Source organism: Felis catus, chromosome X, assembly GCF_018350175.1.
Source record: "Felis catus isolate Fca126 chromosome X, F.catus_Fca126_mat1.0, whole genome shotgun sequence".
NCBI lineage: Eukaryota > Metazoa > Chordata > Mammalia > Carnivora > Felidae > Felis > Felis catus.
Genome location: NC_058386.1, coordinates 31596189 through 31617681, shown reverse-complemented (window position 1 = coordinate 31617681; position 21493 = coordinate 31596189). Strand labels below are relative to the sequence as shown.

General features: G+C 35.5%; 1 protein-coding gene across 3 annotated transcripts in view; it reads right to left on the bottom strand.

The window, feature by feature from the left end:
• Positions 1 to 21493, bottom strand: part of CFAP47 (cilia and flagella associated protein 47) — a 566822-nt gene that overhangs the window by 325923 nt on the left and 219406 nt on the right. For 2 of the 3 annotated variants that reach the window (XM_045050610.1, XM_045050611.1), the window contains 3 exons: positions 20468 to 20660; positions 1625 to 1725; positions 929 to 1045 (listed from right to left, as the gene is read on the bottom strand). In XM_045050610.1, coding sequence (XP_044906545.1) covers positions 929 to 1045; positions 1625 to 1725; positions 20468 to 20660 — 411 coding nt within the window. Of the gene's footprint in view, positions 1 to 928; positions 1046 to 1624; positions 1726 to 20467; positions 20661 to 21493 lie in introns of those variants that run through there. The other variant, XR_006592925.1, reaches the window with a different exon arrangement.

Sequence of the window (21493 nt, the reverse complement as noted above, 5' to 3'; positions counted from 1 at the left end):
GAACAAACTGAGGGTTGATGGGGGGTGGGAGGGAGTGGAGGGTAGGTGATGGGCATTGAAGAGGGCATCTTTTGGAATGAGCACTGGGTGTTGTATGGAAACCAATTTGACAATAATAAATTTCATATATTAAAAAAAAATATATATATATATATATAAAGAGAGGTGAAGCAGTGGCAAGGATGTGGAAAAAGGGGAATCTTTGCACACTGTTGATGGAAATGTGCCTTGTTTTATAGCCATTATGGAAAACCGCATGGGGGTCCTCTAAAAAATTAAAAACAGACCTACCATATGGTCCAGCAACCTTATTTCTGGGTATATATCTAAAGGAAATGAAATCAGCATCTCAGAGATATTTGCACACCCATGTTCAATTGCAGCATTATTCATAATATCAAAGATCTGGAACAACCTGTCTGTCGATGGATGAATAAAGAAAATGTGGTATATACACACAATAGAATAGTCATAAAAAAGAAATCCTGTCATTTGTGACAACATGGATGAAATGGGAGGACATTATGCTCAGTAAAATAAGCCAGACACTGTAAGGCAAGTATTTTTTTTTAATTTCAATTGTATGTGGAATCCAAAAAAGTCAAATCCATGGAACCTGAGAGTAGAATGGTGGTTGCCACCAGAGGGAGATGGGGGAAATGGGGAGATGTTGGATCTTAAGTGTTCTCACCACACACACATACACACAAAATGGTAAGTATGTGAGGGGATAGATGTGTTAATTAACTCAATTGTGGTAATCATTTCACATTGTATATTAAATCATCACATTGTACACCTACAAAAATCACATTTTATAAACTAAAAATATACAATTTTTATTTTCTAATCATACGTAATAAGACTAGAAAATAATATGAAAAGAAGAAACTCAGACTTACGGAATGTGTGATATAAAGGCACCCACCTGTATGTCAATGTCAAAGCCAATTTCACGAAGTACATTCACAATGATCAGGCAGTTGTGCAGATACTGTTCAGAACTGTTTGGTTGTGTATACATATTTATAAGATGTGACTCAATCTTGAAAAGACAACAATCAAATCTTTAGTAATAGAATAAAAATTACTGCTTTTTAACTGTTCTCTTTAGTTTAGCAAAGAATCATTTATTTTTTTTATTTTTTAAAAGATTTTTAAGATTTTTGAGAGAGAGAGACAGAGTGCAAGTGGGGGAGGAGGAGAGGGAGAGGGAGAGGGAGAGGGAGAGGGAGAGGGAGAGGGAGAGGGAGAGGGAGAGAGAGACAGACAGACAGAATCTGAAACAGACTCCAGGCTCTGAGCTATCAGCACAGAGCCTGATGTAGGGCTTTAACCCATGGACTGTGTTATCAGGACTTGAGCTGAAGTCAGATGCTTAAATGACTGAGCCACCTAGGTGCCCCTAGCAAAGAATCATTTAAATATTCACATCTGGAAGTAGATTATCACAATCAAAATAACAGAATAAACAAAAATAGAATGTTAGCCATTCATATTCAGGTGTGACTTTTTAAATGTTTAAAAAACATTTAAAAGAATCAGCTTACAGACAATACTTTGAATTTTAATTACTAAGTTCTTTCAAATAATAAATACCATTTTGCATAAAAATGACTCTTACCAAAAATGGACAATAGGCTCCCAATTGTGTTGCAAAAACAAGGCCATCTAAAAGGTCCTGGTCAAAATTTACTATCCATCTCTCAGAGGGAATAACTCCTCCTGTCACAAAAAAGACAGAGAGTAAATATAACATTAGTTTTGCTTTTCTAGAAAGATAACTTATGGTACTGTCTAAATGTATTCTGATCTTATCACTGTATAATGCAGAATATATTTAAAATTGACAGACATTACAGAAAAAAAATGCTTTCAAAATCATTCACACTATGGAGATATTTAGTGGACAGTTCAAACATAAAGGAAAAGAGAACATGTGTCTGGCTTTATTTCTCTGGTTTTCAAGGAATCACAGTCCTTGAGAGATTTTCTTCCAAAGTGACACACAAAAGAAGAGGGAAATAATCTGGAATTTTCTATTCCTTCAAAAGGAAAATGGACTGATGAAAAAAAGAAAAATGGGAAAAGTGGGGAAAAAAGCATAAGTGCTATCTTATTAAAATTTGAGCAACAGTAAGAAAAATTGCCTTTGCTTGAAAAAGAAAAAAGTACTATTTTGCAAATAAAGGCAAAATATAAAACTCAGAAGCTTAATACATGAAATATATCTGTAGGGTTTTATAAGCAACTGAAAACTGGTTTCTTCATTTTTATTTTGTTGTTTTTTATTTTTTAGATATGGAGAGAGAGCTAGCAGGGGAGAGGGGCAGAGGAAGAGAGACAGAGAGAGAGAGAATCTTAAGCAGGCTCCACACTCAGCATGGAGGCCAACGTGGGGCTAAATCCCATGACGCTGGGATCATAACTTGAGCTGAAATCAAGAGTTAGATGCTCAACTGACTGTGCCACTCAGGCACCACTGGTCCCTTTATTTCTAATTGAAGAACTCTGAAGAATATATTACCATGCAGCAATGGAAGAACATTCCAGTATTTCAACATTAGTCATTCTCTTGAGTACCCTAGCATTCAAATGTTTGATCAATGATCATCAACATGGGGAAGGCGACTCAGAAGGCATGAGGTTTCCTGTAACTCTAAAGTTTAGGTGCCAGTTTCCCTAACTGTTGAAGAAATTAATCCAGATTTGGTAGTATGTGGAAAGGGTTGGAGATTTATGGCTTAAAGAAACCAGAATTTATCTATACAAGTTAATAGAAGATGGAGGGGTAATAAAAGGAATGGGTCAGTTATAGAGATGACTGCTACACTGAGACTAAAACCAAAGTGAAAATATGTAGATATGTGGTAAATATCTTAAAGATTGTCCTATATTAGGGAGGAAAAAAGGGTGACATAAACATCAGAAAGTTTTGCTATGTTGAATGAGACATTGCCTTTTTTCTAAAAAGTTTCCAAAAGGTACTGGACAAACTAGACATTAAAACAAAGAATGTAACAAGAGACAAATAAGGATACTATGTAAGAATAAGGGAAGCAATAAAAAAATAAAACAATTGTAAATATTTATGCACCCAACACAAAAGCACCCAAATACATAAAACAGTTTAATAATAAACATAAAGGAATGGATCAATAATACAATAATAGTAAGGGACTTTAGTACCCCACTTATATCAATGAACACATCATTGTGTTACATAGGTTACAAGAGTAGCTCAATATTTGCAAATCAATATGATACATCACATCAATAAGATAAAGGATAAGAACCATATGATCATTTCAATAAATGCAGAAAAAGCATTTGACAAAGAACAATATCCATTCATGATAAAACCCTTAACAAAACAGGTTTAGAGGAAACATACCTCAACCTAATAGAGGCCATCTTTGAAAAACGCACTGCTAACATGATCCTTAAAAGGGAAACACTGAGAACTTTTCCTCTATGGATGAGAACAAGACAGCTATATCCACTCTCACTACTTCTCTTTTTTAAAAAAATGTTTATTTATTTATTTTTGAGGGGAGCACACATGTAGGGGAGGGGCAGAGAGAGAAGGAGAGAGAATCCCAAGCAGGCTCCACACTGTCAGCACAGAGCCTGACACAGGGCTAATTTCAAGAACCATGAGATCAGGACCTGAGATGAAATGAAGAGTTGGATGCTTAACCGAATGAGCCACCCAGGAGCCCCACTCTAACTACTTCTATCCCATAGTACTGTAAGTCCTAGCCACAGCAATCAGACAACAAAAACAAATGAAAAGCATCCAAATCAGTAAGGAAGATGTTAAACTTTCACTATTTGCAGATGACATGATACTATATATAGAAAACCCAAAAGACTCCATGAAAAAAAACAGCTAGAATTGATAAATGAATTCAGTTAAGTTGCAGGACATAAAATCAATCTACATAAATATGTTGCATTTCTATACACCAATAATGAAGCAGCAGAAAGAAAAATTAAGGAATCAGCCTTATTTACAAGTACACAAAAACCAGTAAGATACCTATGAAGAAGTCTATCCAAAGAGGTGAAAGACCTATACTATAAAATAGTGATGAAAGATATTGAAAATGACATTAGGAAATGGAAAGACATTCCATGCTCAAGGATCGGAAGTAAAAATATTATTAAGATGTCTATACTATCCAAAGTAATCTACACATTCAAATCAATCCTAATGAACATACCAACAGCATTGATCACAGCACTAGAAAAAACAATCCTAAAATTTGTATGGAACCACAAAAGACCCCAAATAGCCAAAGCAACCTTGAAAAAGAATAGCACATCTAGAGGCATCACAATTCCAGACTTCAAGTTATATTACAAAGCAGTAGTGATCAAAACAGTATGGTACGAGCACACACACACAAAAAAGATACATATATCAAAAGAACAAAATAGGAAATCCAGAAATAAACCTACAACTGTTTGGTCAAGTAATCTTTGACCAAGCAGCAAAGAACATCTAATGAGAAAAGGATAGTTTCTTCAACAAATGGTGCTGGGAAAACTGGACAGCAACATGGAAAAGAAAGAAACTGGACTACTTTCTTATACCATACACAAAAATAAATTCAAAATGGATGAAAGACTTTAATGTGAGACCTGAAACCATAAAAATCCTCGAAGAGAACACAGGCAGTAACCTCTTTGACATTGGCCGTAGCAACTTTTTCCTAGATATGTCTCCTGAGGCAAGGGAAACAAAAGCAAAAACAAACTTGGGACTGCATCAAAATAAAAAAACTTTCTGCACAGCAAAGGAAAGAATAAAAAAAACTAAAAGGCAGCCTACAGAATGGGAGAAAATATGTGCAAATGATAATTGGAAAGGATTAGTATCTAAAATATATAAAGAACATATACAACTCAACACCCAAAAACTAATTCAATTAAAAATGGGCAGAAGACATAATAGATATTTGTCAAAAGAAGACATACAGATGGCCAAAAGACACATGAAAAGATGTTCATCATCACTTACCATGAGGGAAATACAATCAAAATTACAATGAGGTATCACCTTACACCTGTTAGAATGGCTAAAATCACACAACACAAGAAACAGTAGGTGTTGGCGATCGTGTGGAAAAAAAAGAACCCTCGTGCATTATTGGTGGGAATGCAAACTGGGGCGGCCACTGTGGAAAACAACATGGAGGTCCCTCAAAAAGTTAAAAACCGGACTACCCTATGATCCAGTAATGGCACTACTGGGTATTTACCCAAAGAATACAAAAACAATAATTCAAAGTGATGCATGCACCCCTACATTTATAGCAGCTTTATTTGCAATAGCCAAGATATGGAAGCAGTCCAAGTGTCCACCAACTGATGAATGTATAAAGAAGATGTGATATATAGAATATTACCCAGCCTAAAAAAGGAATGAAATCTTGCCATTTGCAACACTGTGGATGGAGTTAGTGAGTATTATGCTGAGCAAAATGGGTCAGAGAGGATTGGTTGCCATGTAATTTCATTCATGTGTAGAATGTGAAAAACAAAACAAATGAGCAAAGAGAAAAGAGAGAGAGAGAGAGAGAAACCAAGAGACAGACTCTTGATTACAGAGAACAAATTGGTGGTTGCTGGGGGAGTGAGGGTGGGGAGGTAGGTTGAGTAGTTGATGGGGATTAAGGAGTGCACTTGTCTTGATGAGCACCAGGTGATGTACTTAGTTGTTGAATCACTATGTTGTACATCTGAAGCTAGTATAGCACTGTATATTAACTAATTGGGATTAAAATTAAGAACTTGAAAAGAAAACAAAAGCAACAAACAAGTATTCCAAATGGCTTAAATTCTTAAAGGTCTGAGATGATGTCTTATCTGAAATCAAGGGGAAACACTGGCAGTCTTCACAAATACCCTCAAATTCCTTGACTCTCACTTTCTGTGAAGAAGAAACTATGGCAAAATATGTTCATGATATGTATATTAACTTCACAAAACAAGATTGCTTTACACCTGGAACTGGAAGACAGATTTCCCGGGAGCAACAGATGTCCTAGATACTTCACAAAAACAGTGCCTGGTATGTTTTCATCTGAGATGCTACAACATTAAACAGTTGATCAATTGGAGTTCTATAGCATATTATTGCAAAATCAGTCTATCAAACAAAGATCACTAGAAATTTTCAACTAGTACATAGCAAACAACATTTTCTGTTATATATTTCAAAGTATTTTTTCCTGATAAAAACCTATAAATAACTGTGTATCTGATATAAGATGTGAGACAAGGTAATGAGTTTAAAATGCTCATTTCTGGTTGACTGAATATTTATAACCTAAATGTGCTTCTCTTTAATGTATATGGACCACCTATGGCTTTTAATAAAAGCAAAGGGTCTCATTTTTTAAAAATTGGAAGCAATTCTAACTTTAATCTGAAAAAGACAATTTACTAGGCTTTCAAGTTGATAGTGAATCAGTCATGAAGTATTTGATATGGACCATGTCCTCTAAATATCCCAATGTCATCTTGTATCAATATTAGAGAAGAGACAGAAATTACTCTAAAGGGATTTAACATCTTGTTGAGGATAGATCACACCCATAACAGGAAAACAACTCATGAAAAATCTCCTAACTAGAAGCCAATAAATAGATTACAATATAGCAAAAACTGTTACACTGTTACTTCCAATTCCACCAACTGCAATCAGCACCAAAGGACTCATTATGACCTTCCTCTTTTCCTTATTTCTTTTTTTTTTTTTAATTTTTAAAGTTAATTTATTTATTTCCAGAGAGACAGAGACAGCATGAGTGGGGGAGGCACAGAGAGAGAGGGAGAGAGAGAATCCCAAGCAGGCTCCATGCTGCCAGCACAGAGCCCAACACAGGGTTCGAACCCATGAAGCAGCAAGATCATGACCTGAGCCAAAACCAGGAGTTGGACGCTTAACCCAATGAGCCACCCAGGCAGCCCCCCTTCCTTATTCCTAACTTCACTCTTCAAGAGTGAAAAACCTGGCTTTTGTTACCGACAACATATTTACTTATTTGTTCAACTGTAGTATAAATATAATTTTGGAATTGCAAACCCATACTCTTGCAAGAAAGCAGAGTATCATGTGCATGTACAGATCTTTTTGTCTTTAGTTCTAGAGTATGCAGTTGTGATATTGCTTTCAAAACACAATTTAGTCAGCACCTTTCTTCTCCATTATATTCAACGAGGTTGTCAAACATTTGTAATGCAGCTAGATTCATTTGATACAGTCTGCATTCAATCCTGGATTACTTCTATGTCTTGGCTGATTAAAAAACAAAACAAAAAAACTACATGCGCTAACATTCATTCTTAGTAGTGTACACTTCTAGGATTTTGAGGGATGTGTTGTCACGTATTTACATTTCCATACAGAAAAGTTTCATCCCCCAAATTCTCAAGTACATTTTAGGGTCAACTTATTGATACCTACTAAAAAAAGTGAGGTAGGATTTTCACTAGGGTTACATTGAATCTATAGATCAATTTGGCAAAGCCGACAAAAATTATCTTAATATTGTGTCTTCCAGTTCTATGTGCATGGTATATTTCTCTATTTATTTAGTCCTTTTACTTTCCTCACTATTTTTTAACGTTCAGTATATATATTCTGCATATATTTCACTGAATTCATATTTAAGTATTTTATTACACACACACACACACACACACACACACAGAGAGAGAGAGAGAGAGAGAGAGATACAGTTTTTATTTAAATTCTAGCTAGTTAACATATAATGTAATACTGTTTTCAGGAGTTGAATTTAGCGATTCATCATTTACATATAACACCCAGTGCTTATATTTTTTTATTGCAAATTCCAACTGTTTGCTGCCACTATATAGAAACAATTTATTTTTATATACTGATTATATATCCATCCTACAACCATGGCAAACTGTACTGATCCTAGGAGATTTCTTATAGATTCTTTGGGATTTTCTACTTGACTGTCATATTGAATTTCAACCCCTTTCCCAGGGGTAGAGGTGGTTTGTTGTTGGTAGTGTTGTTATTATTATTTTTCATTTCTTTTTTCAGCTCCAGTGAGATTTTACCATGTGTGCATGTGTGGTCCTTCTGCCCATAGATTACTGTTTTTGTTCTATAGGGAACAGAGGCATTGGGTGAATTGCATGCCCCTCCCCCAGGTCTATGCCAAGAGGGATACATTCTCCAGACTCACTCCATAGTCAATTCCCTGAGCAACCAGTGAGGTTTGTGGAGTAAAACCCTGCAAGAAGATGCAGACTCTCCCTAATGCTGGGGCCCCTAGGGACTTCATGCTGTCTCAGGACTGTACTCTTGGTTTCTACCAATTCACCAACCATCCTAACTCATCTCTTATCAGTGCCTAGCTGTCTCTACTACAAGTAGACAATTGTTATCATGCCATTTCTTCCTGTAAACACCTCCTCCTTGAACTTTAGGCTACTTTGTTACCCTACAACCTTAGCTTCCTAAGGGAGCTTAAAACATTTGGGAATTTGCTATTTGTATGTTTTTGGCTGATGTTATGTATATGTTTTTGCTGTTATTTTAAGGATGGAACGAAAGTCTTCCCAGTCTTCTACCTCCCTGAGTGGAAAAACAGTGGCACCTATTTTTCTTCAACCCATTACAACTTTGGAACTGCTTTGTTATTACTTCTTAAGCAGCACTTGGCATGCATTTTTGCTGTTCAAACATGGCTGGCTGTGTGAACAGGATGGCAATAATCCTCCGGAACAGTGTTGAAAAGAAGTAAGAACCACACTTTCTTAATCTGATCCCACACCTGTAGCCTGTCATTCATACAAAAGGCTGCTACCACGCCCCTACCACAGCTTACCACAGGTTGAGGTATATCAAGGATTTCTTGGCTTTTTTAGTTTGCTGTTAATTCTGTTGATCTAGGCTATTCTCTCTACTATAACCCAAGATTTTGCTACTCAAAGTGTGCTATGTGAATCAGCAGCAACTTCATGAAATGGAACCTTGTCACAAACGCAGAATTTCAGGCCCCACACAAAAACTCCTAAAACATAAAAAGTTTAGCAAAAACTCCAAGTGAGTTATATTCATATTACCACCTGAGAAGTGTTGGTCTAGGGTTGTTTTTTAGAGAGAGAAGGAGCAAGCTCATCTAGTCCTCCTTTATCAGGAAAGAGAAAATTCAGAAATTTTCTTTTTTAACAGGCAAAGATGTTATTTAAGACTACTGTAAAGGGGGAGAGATATGGAACTCTAAAAAGGACTGGAGGGTTTTTTTTAATGTTTATTTTATTTTTGAGAGAGAGACCAAAAGCAGGGGAGGGGCAGACAGTGAGGGAGACACAGGATCTGAAGCAGGCTCCACAATGAGCTGCAAGCCCAACGCGGGACTCAAACTCACAAACCATGAGGTCATGACTTGAGCCAAAGTTGGACATAACAACTAACTGAGCCACCCAGGCATCCTCGGAAATTTTTTTAAGTCATATTTCTCCCTGTTTTTATATCATATTACTTCAAATATTGAGAAATACTAAAATAGTCCTAAATAGTGTTATGAATTAGAGATATGACTGTTAAACATAAAACTGAATCATTTCATGCATTAAAGGTATAAATACACATACTATTTTTATAAACATGATTATTTAAATTATATTTTAGATGATTAAAATAGTACAGTTTTATAACAGCTTTATTGATATATAACTCATATAACATAAATTTCACCCAATTCAAATGTCCTATTCATTAATGTTTAATATATTTACAGAGCTGTATGATCACCACCACTATTTAATTTTAGAACATTTTTATCAATACATAAGGAAATCCCATACCTATTAGCTGTCATTCCCCCTTTCCCTCTTCTCTCTTCCACTGGAAAAAACAAAAAACAAAAAACAAAAAACTGACCTATTTTCAGTCACCATGGATTTGCCTGTTCTAAACATATAGATATGGAATCAAAATATGTGCCCTTTTGTGCTATGGCTTCTTTGACTTACCATAATGCTTTTGAGGTTCATCCATGCTATAGCATGTATCAATGTTTCATTTCTGTTTTTTAATATTTTTTAACATTTATTTATTTTTGAGACAGAGAGAGTGCCAGCGAGGGAGAGGCAGAGAGGAGGGAGACGCAGTCTCCAGACTCTGAGCTATTAGCACAGAGCCCGACACGGGGCTCAAACCCATGAACCATGAGATCATGACCTGAGCTGAAGTTGGATGCTCAACCGACTGAGCCACCCAGGTGCCCCTGTTTGATTTCCTTTTATAGCTGAGTAACATTCCATTATATATATATACCACATTTTGTTTATCTATTCATCAGTTTATGGGCATTTGCTTTGCTTCCACTTTTTGGATATCATGAATAATGCTGCTATTAACATTTATATAGGAATTTTTGTGTGAATATATATATTGTCAATAATTTTGAGTATAAACCAATGAGTGGAAATGCTGAATCAATCTATTTTTTAACACTTTAAGAAATGTTAAACTGTTGAACATTAAACTGTTTTCCATAGCAGTTTGTACAATTTATAATCTTTATAGCAGCATATAAGGTTCCAATTTCTATAAATCTTTCCCAATACTTGTTATAGTGTTTCTTTCCTTTAAAAAAAAAAATTAGTCATCTAAGTTGGTGTCAAGTGCTATTTCATTGTGGTTTTGTTTTGCATTTCCCTAATGACTAATGATATTGAGTGTCTTTTCATGTGCTCGTTGGCCATCTGAGTATCTCCTTTTTTTTTTCTTTTTAATTGGGTTATTCTTTTATTGTTCAGTTGTATTTTTATATATTCTTGGTATAAGTCTCCTGCTGGATATATGATTCCATTGTTGCTGTATCCTTTGAAATGGTCTCTTTTATTTTTCTTTATATTCTATTAATGTGGAGTATCACATTGATTGGAATGTATATATTAAACCAGATCTTGCACTCCTGGGATGAATCTCACCTAGTAATTTTGTTTAATCCTTTTAGAATGCTGTTGGATTCTATTTGCTAGTATTTTTGAGGAGTTTTGTGCTTACATTTATAACAGATAACAGTGCATTTTTAATTACTTTAAAACACTTTAGAAATACAATATAATATGTACTTTAATGCAAAAATCATTTTGCTTCTGAATTATGAAGATATGTGAATGCTAAATAATTATAAGATCAACCACATGAGATTAAGGTAATGTATATAATATTTGGTAGAACTTCCATATTAAGTGCATCATTAAACTAGAAAGAAAATAAAGAATCTCATGTAATAAGCTGATAATTACCATGGACAAAGACTGATTTAAAAAAAACAAGAAGTATACTGGGGCATCTAGATGGTTCAGTCAGTTAAACTTCTGACTTCCGCTCAGGTCATGATCTCATGGTTAATGAGTTCAAGCCCCACATCAGGCTCTCTGCTGTCAGCACAGATCCCTCTTCAGACCCTCTGTGTCTGTCTCTGTTTCTCCCCTGCACTGTCTCTCTTTCTCTCTCAAAAACAAACTTAAAAAAACATAGAAGTATAATAAATCAATACTGAAAATAAAAAAGAATCACAGCAGTTCCATATGAGAGGACAAATACAATAAACTGTGAATAATATTATGCTAATATTCTTGCAATTTGGATGAAATTCATTAATTTCATGTGTTACATAATCTTACTCAATGGAGAGTAGAAAATAAAAATTATCCTATAACAATTAAGGAATTGGTTTAATCATTTAAAATCATCTCACAAAAGAAATAACAGGTCCAGATAGTTTTACCAGTAAATTCTATAAAATTTAAGAAACAAGCAATTCCAATTTTCTAGAAACTCTTTTGAAGTCTACAAGGAGGGAATAGGTTACAATTGTTGATATTTGCATAAAATTACAACAAAAAACTAAAAAATACTATAAAATAATTACAAATCTTCACTCATGTAAACTAAAGCAAAAATTTTAAACACAATAAAACCTTGGTTTGCAAGCATAATTCATTTGAGAAACATGCTTGTAATCTAAAGCACTTGTATATCAAAGTGAATTTCCAGAAGCATTGGCTCACTTGTTACTGTGTGACGTTCAGCCTCACATACTACTTGCATTGCAAGACACTGCTCATTTATCAAGTTAAAATTTATGAGAAATGTTTGCTCGTCTTGCAAAACACTCGCAGAACAAGTTACACAATCCAAGGTTTTATTGTATTAGTAAAGTAATCTAGCAAGGTATTAAAAACAGATTAGCTACTGTAACAAAATTGAATTTGTGCCAGGAATGCAGGTTAATTTGCATTTAAAAATCAATTTAACATACTATTGTAAGATAGGTTGATAGATAGATAGATAGATATACGGTTGACCAATGAACAATATGGGATTTGGGGCACTAAACCCTGTGCATTGAAAAATCTGTGTATAACTTTTGACTCCTTCAAAACATCACTACTAATAGCCTAGTATTGACCAGCAGCTTTACTGAAAAAATAAGCAGTCGATTCACCCATATTTTGTATATGTATTATATATTGTATTCTTACGATAAAGTAAGCTAGTAAAAAGAAAATGTGATTAAGAAAATCATAAGGAAGAGAAAATGCACTTACAGTACTGCATTTATCAAAAAAAGAATCCACATAGAAGTGGACTTGGACAGTTCAAAACCATTTGTTCAAGGGTCAACTGTATATAATATATACAATTAAATAGAATACAATTAAATAGTATTCTTTATAAAAATTCCTAGAAAACTGAAAGGATATAAATTCCAGAACATAATCTACAGAGTAATTGTAGAGTGAATACCATAATTAATGATGAAATGTTGAATGTATTCTGCCTAAGTATGAAAAAGATCAGGTACAATACAAAATCATCCAAGTTAATGAAAGGTTAGAAAAAGTCTCTTCATTCCACACTTTTCTTTAAAAACAAAACAAAACAACTCATGTCTCGCAGTATCTTGTAAATAAAGATTAATTTCTATGATTTTCTTTAAAAAAAAAAAAAAAAGAAAAAAGCCTCTTCATGACTCAGTTTCAACCAATAACTTTAACTTCAGAAAGAATACAAGAAATACCTCACATGCCAAATTTACAAAAGAAATGTTTTTGAGCAGGTTTCATCCTCTTGTACACGCCACCCATTTTGTGAATATAAAAAAGCATAGAGCCAAACAAAGCAAGTCACTTATAGGGGAGGAGTTATCACCCTGATCTCCAATTTTCCAAGCTATTTTCCAGACATAACACAATGGAATACTGTCCCTACAGCACAGAGAAAAATAAAGAATAACACTCAAATTTTATTCCCAGTCAAGATGTCAGTCACATATTTAAAAAAAGAAGATATTTACCCTTAAAAAGAGTTTTGTTAGAAAAACAAAATAATAAAGAAATCCAGCCATCCGATATTTCAATTGAAAAATAAATAAAATTGGAGAATTCAGGTAAAATGACACATAACAGAATACTGACAGAATCGAATATAAGTGTTATAACAGTGACAATATAGGCATAATGAACATAACAAAATGATGACACTCAGGCAGAAAGGTGAGAGGAAATGAGAGTAAGAATGTCATAGCAATGATTTTCGATGCTATGTAAAATCACAATGTATAGCAACAAAACCAAAAAATCCTCAGAATTCAGAATGTTATTCATATGTTTCATCTTTTAAATTTGAGACATACTTTAGGAAATAGTATTTCTCGTGGTCAATGAATATTTATGTTACAGGGTACCTCTGCACTATTTCATCTTATTTCCTATTTCTAGATTTGCACACAGTGGAGTTTTTAACCTTCACTGTGCATCAGAACCCCTAAAAAGCTTTTAAAAGCTGCACATGTACAGACAATACCCCAAAGATTCAGTTTCAGTTGTCCTGGAGTGGGGCACCCATTTAATTATTCATTTGTTTGTTTGTTTGTTTGCCCAGGTTATTACAAAATGGCATCCAGATTTGAAAAATCACTGTTGTGAATGAAAAAGGAAATGAGACATCTCTCTGGACATCAGGAAAGAAACTGCAAGCATTGCACAGATCTCAGCTAAAGAAGAGTTAACATTTTGAACCAGCGGCATCACACAGGGTACTTAGCATGAGCCTTGGAGGTCAAACTGCTTGGATTCAAATCCCACATTTTCCTAGGGAAATAAATTAACCTCTCTGCTTCAGTTTTCCTGTTAATAGTAATAACAGCTATCTGATCATGTGGCTTGTTTTGATGATTAAATAAACCATTATATGTAAAAATTTTAGTCCTTTAATTGTCATACTACCAAATACTGTGAAAATGAGGAAAGGGAACTTCATTTCATATTGAGTTGGGGAAGCTTTGAAGAGGGAATCAATATATGTACCACACCACTTGATGCAGCCTGCATAACCAGCAGAAAAAGGAAGCATTTTATCTCCTGCTTTTAAGAAAAAGAAGGAAGGTGCCTCTCTGCCCCAGCAATAATGCGCTTTCGCCTGTAACCAAGGGAAGCCTCCACAACCTCAAACTCTTTTTCTTCTCCGATGAACTTCTGTTCAAAACAACCCTCCCCAATTTCCTCCTCAACCTAATAAAAGTTGACCTTCCCTTTGTCTCTTCATATTTGCCTACGGTTTGCCACAGTTGGCTTGTCCAGAATTGTCATTCCTCTCCTATTCCCAAACAAACTCATCTGATCCATAACATCACCAGCTATTTTATTTTTAAGGTTGACAATACCAAACATCCCCCTCTCCTGGTTAATATGAGTGATCACTGCTTCTCTACCAATTACAAGAATTAGCCTCACTATAGTCTTATTCCCTCTAGATAAAATTTATTAAGTTATTCATAGAATTACCACTGCCCCTTATAGCATACAGTCAAGGTGAATCCCTGTTTCCTTGAACCTGTCCCCAATTTACCTAGCCAGTGCACAAATCCCATAATGTCTTCCACGGTATCCTTTATTATGAGATTCCCCATGACTTTCCATAATGTGTGGTCTCTCTCACTGCAATGAGCATTGAAAGGAATTTGTTCAGTTGCGGATGACTTCCTAGTGGTGTCTGGCTAGAAAGCATTGACTGACTACGTATGAAAATGAAAGACAGAGATAGAATGCTGTCTGGTTGTTGGTGAGTTTTTACATCCTCCATTTTCCAGGACACGTGGCTATTGCCTGGGTTTGCCCTGATTTATTGAACCACACTGATAATCCATTGGAAATGGTTTAACTTTCTATTGTCACATTTGTTTGACTGGTTGGCATTTCTCTGAATGTATTGTTGAGCTTCACACTAATCATGACTTCTACACCCTGACTGATAGTCACATTCCCAAATAAAACATTCTAGATGTAACTTTAAAATATCAGATTATACCATTTCTATTATCTATGTGCATTTCAAGCTTGCAACATTGATGATAAATATTTATTGCTAAACATTAAAGGTCTAATTTGGAACTTGTTAAAAAATATAAAGTTCTTTGTAAATAAAAACTATTTTCTGGTTTAATGAAGTTGAACATTAGACACATTTGAAACAACCAATGCCTAAAGATTTAAGACCTCAACACTACATTAGGTGTAAGAATAGATAGCATTAAAAGGCCAGTATAATTTTCCAAATGTGTATTGAATGTTGTTTACTTTAACAAACTATTCCATGATAAATGAAATCAGGGGCACCTTTAGAGTACATAAAATAAAAGGTAAATGTTGCCAGCATATTTATAACTCTGTTCTACTAAAATAAAAAGAAAACAGTATTTTCCATTCATAAGAACTACAATTGTTACTTCATGAAAAAAATGTTGAGATAAGCATCAGTTAAATAATAGATACTATTTTGTAGAACAAAGCTCCTTTGAACAGACAGTTCAAAATGTTCCAGTCTCAGGATTTGGTTAAAAGTACGGTCAAATGAAAGCACTTAGTCCTCTCAGAAATTAAACTTTATGTTACAAAACTGGTCTGTTGCTGTTCTCAAAATCACCAGGTGATTACAGGATGATAAAATTTCCATTAGCAATCAAATGTAGCAATTGAAGAAAAGGGTCCAAAAGAGTAACAAAGAGGATACTTCATCACAGGCATGATCTACTGAAGAAGATGCTGTCACTAAGGTGTGAAAAAAGGGTTCATCACTGAAAAACATTAACTATTGTGTTAAAGATAAAAGGCTTAAGCACATACAATACAAACAGCTAGTAGGAACAAGAGGATAAGTCTATAAGGGCAAAAGAAACATCTGGCAAGCCCTAAAAAGGTCCCCTATTGACATGAGACAGGTGTTCACTTATTACACAGAAAATGCTTTTTGATGTTCACAACTCTTAGAACAAATTACACATATTAAGAATTTTCAAACAGAGGTGCCTGGGTGGCTCAGTTGGTTAAGCTTTCAACTTCGGATCAGGCCATGATCTCATAATTAGTGGGTTCGAGCCCCATGTCAGGCTCTGTGCTGACAGCTCAGAGCCTAGAGCCTGCTTCTGATTCTGTGTCTCCCCCTCTCTCTCTGCCCCTCCCCTGCTCATGCTCTCTCTCTCTCTTTCTCTCTCTTTCTCTCTCTCTCTCTCTCTCAAAAATAAATAAACATTTTTTCAAAAAAGAATTTTCAAACATAAGATGGGTAACTTTATTCTTATTTTTGTTTTTGTTCACTTTTTAGCAATGTCTCCCAGCAACTATACATCGTTAGGAAAGGAGACTCCCAAACTTTGGCTGCCTGGCACCATGTACTCTTGAATAAATTCATAGAAAGTGCAGGGTTAAGAAATCTCAGTCTCCCCTCAGTGCTAAATTTGGGTGTGCTGATCAAAAGCATATGACTTCAGCACACTTCACTCCATGGACTTGCTGTGGCCACCAGATCAAATACCCATTTTATCATAGCAGTCATCACCTTGGCCAACTCCCATGACTCTCCAAGGCCAACAGAATGAAGTCCTAAAACATTGCACTGATACTCAAAGCCCTGGTTGGCCAGGCCTTTGAACAAACTGACTGCAACTTTACTACTCCATACTCTGCTTGACAGAGGAAGACTCCCTCACTTGTCACACCCTTCCTAGTTCCTACATCATTACAAAGAAATTCTCATGAGAAATGTATGTCAGACCTGACCTGACTGAGGTGGAGGTGTTGATAAAGACCTCAGCAGATATGTAATAAGGAAGCCACCTGTCATGTTGACAACACTGTTAAACTCTCAAGAGTTTGTGGGAAAGCCACAAACAACTAGAAAATTCATGTCTTCCCCCATCAGGCTGATCAAGGGCACAATGTCCATAAGGATGACTCTGCAGGCTGTCAACTAATCAGTTTACCCAAAAAATTTATAAGCAAGGTCCACTGTCTATTCTCTGCAATGTTTTCTCCCTCACTATTGAAAGATAATTTCACAGGGTACAGAATTTTTGGTTAGTATCTTTTATTCCATTTCAACACTTTAAATACTCTACTCTCTTCCAGAGTGCATGATTTCTGAGAAGTTGGATGTAATTCTTATCTTAGCTCCTCTATAGGTAAGATGTTTTCTTATTTTCCTCTGGATTCTTTCAAGATTCTTTATGTTTTGTTTTCTGCAATTGGAATATAGTACTCCTAGGTATTAAGTTCTTTTGTTTGTTTTTGTTTTTTGATATTTATCCTGCTTGGTATTCCCCAAACTTCCTGGATCTGTAGTTTGAAGTCTGACATTAATTTGGAGGAAATTTTCAGCCATTACTTCTTCAGAGGAATTGTTGTTTAAAGGAGGGGTACTTCAGAAATATAACTGGTGAGGGTCACCTGGGTGGCTCAGTCAGTTGAGCGACCAACTTCAGCTCAGGTCATGATCTCACGGTTTGTGAGTTTGAGCCCCGCGTCAGGTTCCTTGCTGACAGCTCGGCCTGGAGCCTGCTTCTGATTCTGTGTCTCCCTCTCTCTCTGCCCCCCCCCCCCCCACTCATGCTCTGTCTCTCTCTGTCTCAGAAATAAACATTAAAAAGATTTTTTTAAAGAAATATAACTGGTGAAAAAAATACCATTCTGCGAACAATTTAAAAGCACTAATGAAACCGCTTTTTGATACTATAGCCTAATTGCTTCATAGGTTAGTATGCATCAGAATCACACGGAGATGGGGCACAAGGGTGGCTCAGTCAATTAAACATCCAACTATTGATTTGGGCTCAGGTCACGATCTCACAGTTGGTAAGTTTGACCCCCGTATCTGGCTCTCTGCTGTCAGCCCACAGTCCACTTTGGATTCTCTGCCCCCCTTCTCTCTATGTCCCTCCCCTGCTTGCTGTCTCTGTCTCTGTCTCTGTCTCTCTCTCTCTCTCCAAAAGAAATGAACATTAAAAAAAAGAAGAATCACATGGAGGGCTTAATAAAACAAAGATTGCAGGGCCTCACCCTCAAGAGTTTCTCAGTCAAAAGGTATGGGGTGCAGCCCTATCCTTTTACCCTCCACAACATCACCGCACCAAGTTGTGAGCATGGTCATATTTTACCAGCAGAGCGAGGATCAGTAGAATAAATATCAATGTTGACAGATATAATTCTGGGGAATGGAGTAGGACTTTTTCTCAGTCTGAGTTAACCAAAGTGAAATCTTTCAGAGCTTCTCCTCGTGCACTTCCACAGTTACTAAGCACACGGACCTGTACTGAGGTACATATTAACATGGAAAGTGCCTCCTCCTACCCCAACCATTCAACCTGACTCCTGCAATATGTACCAGAAGGTACAAACTGGTAAGCTAATATGTATTCAATTATCTGGAATAGAGTAGAAAAATGTATGAAACCTGAATGTGTCTCTTTATTCACGCATTTCTGCATTCATTTATGTCCTCAAACAGTGTTTGGTATCTATTATCTTCCAGGCACTGTTCTAAGCTCTGAGACACCAGTGAACAACAAAACAGAGAAGAGTGTTTCTGTTAAGAAGCTTACATTCTACCAGAGGAAACAGACTCTCGCTTTTATATATATAATTTGGAAAAAAAAGCTATTGAGAAAAATAGAGGAAGAAAGAGAAGGATGGAAGGACATGCTATTTTAGGGAGGGTATTGCGATATCTTACACATAAAGTGATATGTGAGCAGGGACTTGAATGAAGTGAGAAAGAGAATCATGAAGATATCTAGAAAAATAATGCTCCAAGCAGAAGGAAGTAGAAGGGAACACAAAAAAAAGGCTTTGTAAAGCCATAAAACTCAGAGTTTAAAAAACAAAACAAAAAAAAAACAAGAAAGAAGCCAGTGCCTGTAATGTATTATTCTAAAAAAATGCAGCAAACTCTGCAATTAACTTGCATAGACAGTTTTGTTGGTAAAAACAGAATCATAAAAAATTTCCAACAAATGAATATACTAATTTCTAACATACGTACATATTTTATACTACTCTGGTTAAAGTGTTACTCCTTAGTAACCTAATTATTTGTACTTTGTTTTTTGAACAAAGGCCAGATACAGTTTTATAAGATATGAATCTTATTCAATTGTTTTGATATTATCAGCATGTCAATTAGAAGGTACTAAAATATTCTATGTTTACTGTTGCCTAATACCAATGTATCACTATATCTATTTTAATCTTGATGTCACTATGTTTGCAAAAGTAATGCCTTCAAGTTAAGAGCAACTGTAATGCAAAGCCTCATTTTAAATCAGACTCTTAAATCTTCTTGCTTCTAAAGCTTAAACTCTGAGAGTTCAGCATAAAAAATAAATTTAATGATTAAAACACAACCCATCCTGAACACAATAGGTTTGTTTGTACTTGGAAAGGGGGAGCTGAATTTTAGCCATAGAAACAACCAACATGCACTCTGTCTTCCATGTCACTACAACTGAGGCTTATGATAAAGGAAAAAAACACACTATACTAGCAAATTGGAACTTTGAAAGGAAAAAAAAAAAACTGAAATCTCTTATGATGCAAGTTTATAGAGCCTCACTCCATAAGGACAGAACCAGGGAGTGGCCACCCAAACAGTGGAGCAGGTCTCTGTATGAACAGCCATTAACTAGTCTTAGTACTTGGACCTAATATGACCAACCTCCCCCTAGATTCATGAAGCATTATTGCACTTAGTGATTTCCAACATGACTGTCACAGTGACATGGAAGACATTTTCTAATCAAATTCCACTTGATATTAACTAAGTACATAAAAGATTTGATCAGTGTCACCTAAATTTATAGAGCTGAAAATGCCAGCAATGATGTTAAGGCTATCTTTCAGTTGTAGAACATCTCTATGAAATTTTTATCCTTTCTTCTTCAAAATAAATTAAAGAAGCATCTTTTATTATTTCCATTTCACATGTAAGGAAACTGAACTTGAAGGTATGAAGAAATCCTTTTTACAGAAAAGAGTCAGGTCTCGAATCCATGGATTCTGAGTCCAGTTCTATGTTGTTATACTACAATTAGTAATAATTTATTTAAAGAAAAAAATTGCTCACCATTGGGACAGTTCTTCCATATAATATGTCGGGCATTCTCATAATTTGTGTTCATCCAATTAAGCAGAATCCTTTCAGAACTCGAATATATGTTGCTGGATACAAAACAAGGATTGACCTTTGGTGAATTTTGCACATGAATGGGGGGCAGATTACTGCTGCAGTGTGGTACAACCCGGGATAGTACCAGAACCTGAAATTGGGAAAAAGACAGAACTTTTACTAGACCTGAATGGCAAAATTAAAAATTAATATTTGAAGAGTAAATAAAGGAAGGCATCAGTATTTTCTGGTTGATTACATCCATTCAAGAGTAAAAGAAGGCATCGGAAAAGCCCTACAATAAAGATGCAAGTCACAGCAATGCGATAACAACTCGCCTGTCCAAATTTCACCTTTGTTTGAAATCCTCATGGAGGCGGGCCAGCAAGCACAATGCATATGTAAATATCCTGAGCTACAATCTGTGAAGTCTCAAAGTCTGCAAGGTAACTGTCTCTCCCTTAATTTATAAAAACCTGTTTGTGCATTTTAAGTCCAAGCCTATTATTTTATAGAAAAATGTTGTAAGTGGGATATCTAATTTCCCAGGCCACAAGAAATAACAAGTAATAGGAAAAGAACTACTGTAAGCAGGCACATTGATAACAGTAATGAAAAGCAAGAGAGAATAGTCAGATGACAAGAGATTAAAGACAGACTATTAAAAGGCAAAAAATAATCTAAGTGTCTGAGCACCAGGTAGAGGAGAAATTGCCCGTATAGAATCCTGTGGTAACCTCTGTACTGGATACTGAGACAATACAAATGTTTCAAACACAAAGTGCATTCTAGTTTAAAGGTAAGAAGGTGTATATCCATTCCTTCATTCAATTCTTATGTACTGAGTGCACGACACAAAGCCACTTACTGTGCTTGGAAATAGGGACATGACAACGAAGCAATGCAATCTCTAGTTAAAGTGCATTTAGAAAGATATTTAATCCAAAATGACTGAATTTCAAAATATTTAAGAAGGTAAAGTGT